This window comes from Macadamia integrifolia, chromosome 6 (genome assembly GCF_013358625.1).
Source record: "Macadamia integrifolia cultivar HAES 741 chromosome 6, SCU_Mint_v3, whole genome shotgun sequence".
NCBI lineage: Eukaryota > Viridiplantae > Streptophyta > Magnoliopsida > Proteales > Proteaceae > Macadamia > Macadamia integrifolia.
Window position 1 is genome coordinate 22608768 of NC_056562.1, and position 11064 is coordinate 22619831.

An 11064-nucleotide genomic window follows, 5' to 3' on the forward strand; every position below is an offset into this window, starting at 1 on the left:
CTTTAATTATTAATGAATCATGATGGCCGGACGAGAATTTGTGATTTTGATTTCTACATTAGGTCCATATTGTTTGTACTGATCAATCAGATCTGTTAATGTTCTAGCTAATTTTTTCTGTTCTTTTCATTTCTTTTTTTAATTCTAATAAATTTTCAATTCTTAAATTGCAACGACGAAGATAAGTTGATTCAAATGATAGTGAAAGAAGTCTCGAATGCTCTGTGTGATCAGGTAGCAGTGGACGACGGCGTTCGTGAGCAACATCTCATCGGAGTTGATACCACAGAAGATTCCCCCCTTAAATGAATTGGTCCAGGCTTCTCGCTTTGATCAACTCCATGTCCCTGCTACTGATAAAGAACAGTTCTTCACCCTTGAGATACCTTCGGATCTTATCCCTCAATGGATCCAACAAGGATATACTCATCTCCATCTAGGAGCTATCAAGTTTGCTCTTTCTTTTCATAGAAAAAAAGGACTCCCAGTGGTCTCTAGGGTTGCACTCCTTGACAGTTGATTTTTACGGTATCAACATATTGTGATTGCCACTGTTTAGACTATGTTGAATGCAGGAACAATGTTTTTAACATTGTATCCCAACTTTAATATCCCCTTGTCTGACCCTCTTCTCCCCACTACCGTGAAGTTCCAAATTCATATTACTGGTGTCCCTCAAAATGCTATTTCTAAGGTTGCTACCTTGCACTATCATATGGCTTATCGTTTGCAGAATCATGCATTTGATCTTCTTACAGGCCATTCTGACGATGCGTTGTTCATAACTATGGACTCTAACCAAGTCCCTTGCTGTACCTATGTTCCAAGACAAATCTCCAGAGATGAACTTCTTCATCTTCTTCCTTCTTCTTGGGTTACAGCCTATGAACAACTAGTCTCGGCCTCTCAGCCACAGGCCTCTCATGAACCAGTTCAGTCTACTGACCCCCAATATATTACTCATCCTTTTGGTGAGGTAGAAATCCGTTTTCCTCCTCCTCGACCCCGACCTTCTCCTTTTCCTACTTCTTTTGGAATGATTCAAGAAAAAATTCCTATCAAATCTTTTGATTCCCAGGGTAATCCGATCTTCTACTTCTAAGATCCAGTTACTGGTCATTAATACTTTGACCTCTATGACTGTGACGATTGTCTTCAAGAGTCTAACGATGATCTTCCTTCTTCTTGTCGTTCTGCTAGACGAAAGTCTACTCAACACCAATTACAAGAACGATATGAGGCAGGTGATCTTTCTGTTGGCCCCTTAAGCACTGAATCCAAATACCCTTGTTTGTCAAATATGGTAATCCTAAGATTTCTTCTCAACCTTCACCATGTAAACCTCCTCTAAAACCAGATCTACCCCCTCCAGTCATCCCTCCCTGTTGTATGTATACTCCAGGATCTTCCTATTCTTCTCCTCTGAAATCCTTCCCCGGTCTTCATGACACTGGTCTCGATGTTCATGGTGTTCGTCAAGTTTTGAAGATTAAACCCTCAGTCCAAGCTACAGAACGATCTGATCCTATTTCTCTAGCTGAAGCAGTTTTGAATTGGCAGGCAGAAAATGCTACTATCCAAAACCAGTACCTTGAGCGTATCTTGGCTCAGACTCAACAAACTCATGGTACTTTGTCCCATCATGATCATCTTCTTCAATCTCTCCGACGAGAAATTGATCAAGTCCATCTTGAACTTGCTAGCATTACTTCTAGTGTTGTTGATACCACTATAGCTTTTGCCCTTATTGGCCAAAAAGAGAAGCACCTCAGGTACCTTGAAGCACAGCTTCATCAGATGCAGCAACAACAACCTCGTGCTCCCTCTTTTGCCTCTTCTCAATGGCAACAGCAACCACTTTCGGTGACAGTTCCAAGTTTCATCCCACAAGATCCTTTTGCCATGTATGTCTCTCCAGTGCCTCCTGTTGTCTCTTCTTCAAGGACTTTTCCGACTAAAGAATTGAAAGAACTTCAACGTCAATAACGTGCTCTTCCCAAAAGAACACAAGCAGTCAGACTCCCAGTAGTAGATTACCCCCAGCATGGACATCCACTGCTGCCCTCATGGATCTTAGTGACTATGATGATGAATATGCAGATGCCCTACCAGCACAACCTCCCCCATTTACCCCTTATCCTATGCCAGTCTCATACCCTGCACTGCCACCTCCTGATCCACACAGGCCACCTCCAACTCCTCAAACTTCTTCCACTATACCTCCTGTCGTTCCCACTCCTAAATCCATCCATACTATCATGTCTCCTTCAGAAAACCCTCTATCTGAGTACCTTACAACTCTTACTATCTCAAAACCAGCCCCTCTCCCTTATTTCATGAATGAAGGACCTCAACCTGCTGCATCACATGTTTCAGAAATGGATGATGATCCTGAAGTCCAGAATCCTGACACACCCAGACAACCTCCTGTCCCTCCTACCCCTTTTACCCCATACCAAAATCAGAACCCAAAACAATTTTTCACCCTGAATGATATTCCTGTTTTCAAATGGGCATCTTGGATTGCTGATTTTCATGCATGGATTAATGCTGAATTACTTCATGAAGGAGCCTCTTCTGTTACTGTCTTGTCTAAATTTGTTGCAAGACTCCAAGGAAAACTCAGGGAATTGTATTTAGCTCTTGGCCCTTACAGACAACTGCAGATTGTCCAGCTTACTGAAAGCCAGTTTATTACCACTCTCTATCAAGAGTTTTTTGCACTGTTACAAATGATCTCTCCAAGGCCCGAGATGAATTTCTCTAGATGAAGTGTTGTTCTCTTCTTCGGCCAGATCTTGACAAACATTTCTCCTGAATGACCGACCGATTTCATAAAATTGGTGGTATTGATGATGAGACCTCTCATATCGTCTAGGGCAGAAGCCGACGTTCTCTTTTCCGGGATTTGGGAGCTATTAAGGCAATGTGTCAACCGCTCTCTCTCTCTCTCTCTCTCTCTCTCTCTCTCTCTCTCTCTCTCTCTATCGAAGTCATTCCTTTTATAATGGCATCAAACAAACGTGTTATTGTCCCATAGGGTTGTCATTTTTCATGATGCTTGGTCCACATTAACCCGACTTCCTCGCAATTTCGCACCGAAAGAGTTGACCGAATAGGGCCGGTCACAATCTGAATTTGTCTTGTTCGCACAGGTAAAAAAAGCAGTGATAGTAATATACATCATATTTCAAAATTCCTTTACTCCCTCTTCATCTTATTTGGTCCACATTACATTTTTTTCTTATAGTAGGTCTACATTACATCTTAAACTTACAAAAAAAAAAAAGCAATGACAGCTAGAGGTGACCTTAATTTAACCAAATTCAAGGTCGGACTGAGATATCTTAGTCTAGACTCAGCCCAGCTCAATCTAGTTCTGATTGAATACCATTGTGCCAATCTATACCAAGTTGGCCTTAGTTGACCCTTAGTTGACCCTATGGAGCTCCTTTGTGGTGTAACACGACATGCAACGCACATTTGATGGCTCGAAGCCGCTCGGGATACGTGTTCGGGTGCTTCTAGTCACCAGATGTGTTGCATAACTCGTCGAGCAATAGAGGAGACTGATCCTAGTTGACCATGTCATTCCTTTTGCTAGCCCAACCTAAGACTATTCTCTCTAGTATGTATACAGGAATATGTTTTCTATGGAGAAGTGTGGCCTCTGTGCCTAGACACATGGAGTCCAAAATGACCAGCTCACTCCTATGAAAGGGAAAATTACACTTTTATGGATGCTTCTTTGCAAGCTCTTAGTGGCCCTCATGCACACGTGGGATTCGCACTCCCCCATAGGAAATAATTACTATATATATATATGTGTGTGTGTGTGTGTGTGTGTGTATATAAGCATTGAGTTCCATGTCCGACTACAAAGCATTTGCCAGTGTCTTTTTATGTTTATCTCATTCATCTCACAATAGGGGCAGATATGTCATTTCATAAGAGGGATGAGAGAGATAGACTTAGGGAGATAATAGCATACACTATGCAATTAGGTAGCATTCTTTCTCCCTCTTTTTTTTATTTTTTTTTTTGTTTTTAATAATTGTGATTCAATCGTAAAGTGTTAGAAATATGACATTATTTTTATTTTATGTTTTGATGATATTTGTAATTCTCACTAGCCAAATTGAATTTAGGAGAAAAGAACTCGCTGGCACAGGAACATGCCTAGACAAAACAAGGTTGAAAGACCGTGTTGCCCCCATGCTGAAGATACTCGTACGCCCTCCCATTAGCCACGTGCTTTGGCATGTACTGGTGCTACTAGGCAGCGATCTTTTGCCTTTAAAATTTAATAGAATGTAAATTATTACATAGTGACAATATATAATGTCACAATTCACAAACCACTAATGGGAATTGTTAACATTATATAGACTGAGAGTTGCGACTAACCCTGAAACTGTGAACAATTGATGCCTTTTTTCATGATGAGCTCAGTTGTTAATAGGCTCACATATGAAACAAGACTTTCATATTAAGGAGACCACCTCTTATATTAGATTTCATCCAACCAAGTTCATTAGTCAACACCCATCCACTAATCTATACACATACAACAACTAGATGCTAACCCATAATGATGAAAACATTATATAAACCCCCATATCTATAAGTTTTGCATTTCGAGAGGATAATGTCGATCTCTAGCCTAAATGGCTCCGACCCTAAGGGGTCTGGACCAAAACCAAACTAATAAACTAGTTAGTTTCAAATTTGAGATTCAGAACCATTTACTAATGGATACCATTTACTAATGGATGGGCTGGTTTCGATTTTCAATGTTCAAAAAAATTCCTTGAGCATACAACAACAGAAAAAACTTTTCCTAAATATTCATTCATAAATATAAAGATAATCTAATACCCCAAATCAAGGTAAAGAAGAAATGGGTCTTTTAGCCATACAGTGGGATAAAAGCATATGCGTGGGTACAGAGAATATACGTAGGAGATAGATCAAAAGAATAAATGACATATAAATCATGGTCTCTATGAGTTGGAGATGATCCATAGAAGCTTTGTGTTGATATTCTTAAGTTAGGGACACTTGCTCAAAATTAATGTGCTGGAATAAAATCTAGTTGTAATGTTTACTTCAATAAGAGAAGAAAGAACTATGTTTAGGCAGCTTTGAGATCCTTTGACATCGAAGCTCATGTTTGTGGCAAGATACCTTTATAGGTAGGTAGATGGAGACATAAATCCATTTTCTCTTAGGCCCCCACTTGTTTGTTGGTGAGTGTGGGATGGGAAAGTGCAAATGATGTGGCTCACAAGTTGAAAGGATGAATTACAGGAATGAAAAGTTGTGAAAATATGTAATTTTTTCAACCCTCTTAAAAATAAATAACTTTTTCACTCCGGCCCATACTGGTTTGGTTGATTTGAAAAGTTTCACTTTACCACTCATGGTAAATTTTTCCACCTTATGGTATGTTTAGATATCTGAATTTGTGATCAATAGGAAAATTATTAAACTACAATATAATTACAAAAACATGGAGGTCTCTAATATTTGGATTCATGATTAGGACACCCAACATTGATGTTCAAATTAGATGGCTTGAACCCCACATTGATTAATTAGGGTTGTTGCAGACTGGCCTAGTTGCTTTGGTTGAAACTGAAGTATGAATTTTCCATGAGGTTGTGGCTAAATTCCAGCATTACAGTAGTTGAAACTGAAGTCTTAATCCCTTATGATTTGGCCTGAGTTGCAGTCCTTTTATTGATCAAAGGTGCACCCATGGAGCATAGAAGGGAAGATGACTTCACTTAGGCTCCGTTTGGTTGCAAGGGGAATAATAGGAAAGGGAGTGAAATTTTAATAACTTAAAAAGAAATTTTCGTAACCATTAACCCATGTGATTATATCATTAATTTCAAATCATTCTATATTTATTTATTAAATTTCATTTCATTTTACGTCAAAACCATTTGCTATAAAATGCAAAATAAAAATTAAATATAAAATATATAATTACTAAATATGGTAAAAGAATTAAGTAGTTTATACGATCACATGGGGTAATGACCACAAAACTTTCTTTTTTAAGTTAAAAAGCTTTATGTCACTTCCTTTTAAATTTCTATGGCAATTTTGTGTATAACTTTCCTCTTGCTCTTCTCCTCCTCGGTTAATTAAACCTTTTTCATCAAACTCTTGCCTACTGGTCCACTTGGACATCTTGTTCCAACTACTATGTAACAAAATCCTTCATTTTGGTCTTCAAATTGTGACAAAAGCTAACATAGCCTTATCGGAGAATAAAAGTGAAGAAAAAAATTTTCAAAATTTGTAGAACTGTTAAATCACTAGTTTGTAAAAAAAAAAAACAAAAAACAAAAAACAAAGTACAGCCCAATCCAGCTATAATTTTAAAACTCTAGAATAGAGAGAAGTTCTTCAACTTGATACCAGAGCTCCAATTATAAATTTTGAAAAAGAAATCCACACAAGGAATTCATTTAAAAAAATGGGGGCTTCCATAAATCTGAAAAGCACTAGAAAATTTTAAAAACTGCTGAAACAAATCTATCATAGAAGAACCTTGAAGATCATTAGTATTCAATTTGAAAAGGAAGGCCCTTCAACAATGGCCATGGGCTGGGTCTTGGCATGGATTTTGATTAATACCAAGCCCATTTTCACCTACAAATGAAGTGGGGATAGGGGGAAGAGAAAAACAAAGACTAAATGAAAAACAAAAAAAAAGGGTCTAGAGATATGGGCTTCCAGTCAGATCTACTAGACATCTACAAGATCACAACCCGAACCAAACACAAAATCCAGTTTTTCCAGAGAGCCAAAGTTGGACCCATTTCATTGAACCATGGAAATGGATAGAACATTCATATGGTTGGTTGGGAAAACCCATTAGACAAGAAAGTGGACTTATTTTATTGGATTGTCCCATTCAAACATCAGCCCAAGATTTTCTTATCCTCTTACCTTGGAACCTTTGAAGCAGATGGGGGAGACCTGCAAATGGACGCTTTCATGATCAGTAAAACATAAGAGGTCTTATGTAAAGAGAATAAATGGAAAACCCCTGAAGAAAAGTTAGAAATCTCCCAATCAATGTTATGGGGCAGTCAGTGGCCATTACCAAAAATTGAAAATGATTGATAATTCTTTCCACCATTTTTGGATCAGAACTCGGAAGAGAATAATATCCATATGTAGCCAAAGGAATGTTTGATTTAACATCATATGGATCACTCAACTTAATATTTGTGACAAGTGTCACTTCAGAACCTATGTCATATCTGGATTAATTCCCAAACTCAACACAGTATTCATCATGTGTTTGCCACTGATACGGCCAAATTGACTACCCAGAAGGGTAAGGACACGCGTTGTCACCCACCTGATAGAGGCTGTAAGGACTCTACCACGTCAACTGCGTGAAGAGAATATTCCCCACGAAGAGGATATGACGTATCGGAGTAGGACTCTAAAAGGAAAAGAGGTGGACCTGAGGAGGACTCCTCCTAGAAGAGGGGAAACCCTAAACCCTAAGAGCTATATAAGAGGGCCCGAGAGAAAGGAAGAAGGTAAGCATCAAAACCCACACCATTACTCTTGTAAAAAAGACTGTGCGGCCGATCTCTAACTTGAGCGTCGGAGGACTAACCCCGGACAAAGCTCCGGGCCTCTGCCGTCTTTGCTTGTGCAGGATCAGCTCATACGGATTTTTGGCAGCAACAGATTGGCGCCATCTGTGGGAAATGACAGTAATGGTAGGGAGAACCTACAATCGTAAGAATACGAGAGCAGCATCGAACATGAACATGGGGGAGGAGGAACCTTTAGGAGGGCTCCCTCCCTCGATGGAAATTGGACGAGAAAGGGGCAACGATGATCGGGAAGGTTCCATGAGGTACCAGCGTTCGGCCGAATATTCTATGCTCAGAGATAGTAATCTTCCGCCCCCTCTTGAAGCGCAGGAATATGTGACAAGGGAGCAATTCGAAGCTCTCCAGGACAAATATGACCGAATGGCCGAGGCAATGAAGGAGGTCTCCAAAGCTGTCTCTTAGAAGACCGGCGGAGCACCGCAAGGCCCCCACATCTAGCCCGAGAGGGCTCGAGATGAGGACCGGAGCAGTACAAGATCGATAAGGTCCGGTCATAACTTTCAAAACCGAGCAATGAGGGAAAGTCCCACACCCAGGGGAAGGACGTGGCGTGCCGCCAGATACCCACATGGGGAACCACGCCAAAGAGACGAACAGAGACATGAGGACTCGGGGTTAAAGCAGATGATCTTGGACCTGAAAGATGAGATCAAAAAGGTGGCAGAAAATCAGACGGGAGCTCTCGAGCCAGACCTCACTAATGACACAGCTCTAGCTGATGAGGTCATGAGGGACCCGCTCCCGATCGGCTTTTGCCTGCCCAAGTATGACACCTACAACCAGTCTGGGGACCCCGTGGATCATCTGGAAGGCTTCAAGGTCGCTATGTAGTTCCATCGAGTCTTGAAAAACATTATGTGTCCTGTCCTGCCATTGACGTTCAGAGGAGCGGCAAGGCTATGGTACAACCGTCTGCCAACGAAGTCGATCCACAGCTTCAGCGATTTAAGTTACTTCTTCGTGAAGGGATTCTCCAGTAGCCAACCCCTTCAGAAGACTACGTTGAACTTGACCAACGTTAAGCAACATGAAGGAGAATCACTGCGGAACTACATGAAGCGCTTCCAACAAGAGAAGATCACGATCAAAGGCCTGGACCCGAAAGAAGAGTTCACAGCCCTATTGGGAGGCGTCAAGGATAAGGAGCTGAAAAGGTCTTTGGCGAAGCATACACCTAGGAACCTGACCGAGCTGAGAGCTCGGTGCGATAAGTACATCCAGATGGAAGAAACCCTCCAAGCCGATGAAGAAGCCGAAAGGAAGGCGGGAAGGAAAAGGTTCTCAAAGGGCGATGACAAACCCTCCGAAGAAGGCAAAAGACGAAAGTCTGAGGGCGGTCGGGCATTTAGTCCACCAAGGAATTTCGAGAAATACGCACCCTTGAACCGGAGGCGAATGGATGTACTGATGCAGATAAAGGACCCCCCGGATGCCAGAGCCATAAAGTGGCCACAGAAGATGGGACGGCACCCCGAAAGACGTAATATGGACAGATATTGCCACTTCCACAGGGACCACGGCCATGACATCGAAGATTGTTGGCACCTCAAGGGAGAGATAAAAGGAATGATCCGAAGAGGATATCTAGGCCAATTCGTGGACCGCGAAAAGGAGGATGCCCAAGGAGGTAATGACCATAGGGACAACCGTCGGAGAGATGGCAAAGGCCGCTATGAAAGAAGGGGGCCTGCCCACAGAGGCAATCAGGAATGGCAAAGGGACTAGACACCCGAGGAGGTTGACCATTGCCTCCGAGATGAGAATAAGAGCCCAACTAGAGTTATAGCGACCATCTATGGAGGCCTAGCCGCTGGAGAAAGTCAGTCTCTGCTAGGAAAGCAAAAACCTATGCGAGAAGCGTACATGTGGCTGAATGGTTGAACAAGAAGGTAAGGACGGGGACGGTTATTTCCTTCTCAGACGACGATCTGGAAGGGGTGCACACTCCGCACGACGATGCCCTGGTTGTCACCATGACCATAGTGGTTGCAGAGTGAAGAGGATCTTAGTGGATAACGGCAATTCAGCTGATATCCTATTCCTTGAAGCTTTCTGGAAGATGGGCCTGGAAGAGGGAAAGCTAAAGAAAGTCGAACATCCATTGCAGGGATTCTCCGGCGTCCCAGTGAAGGTGGAAGGATCGATTGAGTTTCTAGTAAGAGCCGGCACCAAGATCGCCAAGTAACAGTCATGATCAACTTCCTTGTAATAGGCATTACCTCGGCATACTAGGTTTGAACCTACTAAAGGCTATCCTCTCCATACCCCATCTCAAGATGAAATTTCCAACCAAGAACGGTGTTGGGGAATGTCAAGGCGATCAGGAGTCATCCCGGAGGTGCTACGCCACTACCTTGTGGGGAAGAGAAAAGGTGGGCGAGGTGCTCCCGATAGAAGATCTATGAGATGATGCCAGTTATCAACGGGGGGAATCGACTGAGGATCTGGTACAAGTTGAGACCAAAGAGGGGGGATAACGCTCGGTAATTTCAGACTGGGGCTACAATGCCAAGGCAACAGCGAGAAAAACTCATCTCATTCCTCCGAAACAACTCTGACGTCTTCGCCTGGTCAACTTCAAACATGCATGGAATAGATAGAGAGATAATAGAACATCATTTGAATGCTAACCCGACGAAGAAGCCGGTGCAACAGAAGAAGAGGACTTTCGCCCCCGAAAGGCAACAGAAAATAGACGAAGAAGTAGAGAAGATGCTGAAGACCCAGTTCATCTGTGAGATCCAATACTCGAAGTGGATATCCAACGTGGTGATGGTCCCAAAGGCAAATGGAAAGTGGAGGATTTGCATTGACTTCACCGACCTGAACAAGGCCTGCCTGAAGGACGCATACCCCCTGTCGAAAATAGACCTCCTCATTGATGCCACGGTAGGATACGAGGTGCTGAGCTTTATGGATGCATACTTGGGTACAATCAGATCAAGATGTCAGAGGTTGATGTCCCAAAAAATCCTTCGCGACCGAGGGAGGACTGTACTGCTACGAGGTCATGCCCTTCGGGCTAAAAAACGCAGGGGCCACCTATCAAAGGTTGGTGAACAAAATCTTCAAGGGGATGATCGGCAAAACCATGGAGGTGTACGTGGACGATATGCTCTTAAAAATCCTGAAGGCAGAACAACACATTCAAGACTTAGAAAAGGCGTTCCAGGTGCTAAGGCGGTACGGCATGAAGCTGAACCCGGTAAAGTGTGCATTCGGGGTAGCCTCGGGAAAGTTCCTCGGCTTCATTGTCTCGGAGAGGGGAATTGAAGCCAACCCAGTGAAAATACAAGCCATTCGGGATATGAGGTCCCCCCAAAATGTGAAGCAAGTCTAGGAGCTAACAGGTTGAGTCACCGCCTTAGGGCGATTCATGTCTCGATCGGCTGACAGGTGCCTCCCCTTC

At 42.5% G+C, this 11064-nt stretch overlaps 1 protein-coding gene across 1 annotated transcript; it reads left to right on the top strand.

Moving 5' to 3' along the window:
* Positions 1-2066: 2066 nt before the first annotated feature.
* Positions 2067-2771, top strand: LOC122082133 (proline-rich receptor-like protein kinase PERK14). The gene has a single exon (XM_042649617.1). The coding sequence runs from the start codon at positions 2067-2069 to the stop codon at positions 2769-2771; it is 705 nt and encodes a 234-aa protein (XP_042505551.1).
* The last annotated feature ends 8293 nt before the right edge of the window (positions 2772-11064 follow it).

Excerpts from the sequence above, each read along its gene's own strand:
- LOC122082133 (XM_042649617.1), top strand. The coding sequence starts at position 2,067 with ATGGATCTTAGTGACTATGATGATGAATATGCAGATGCCCTACCAGCA.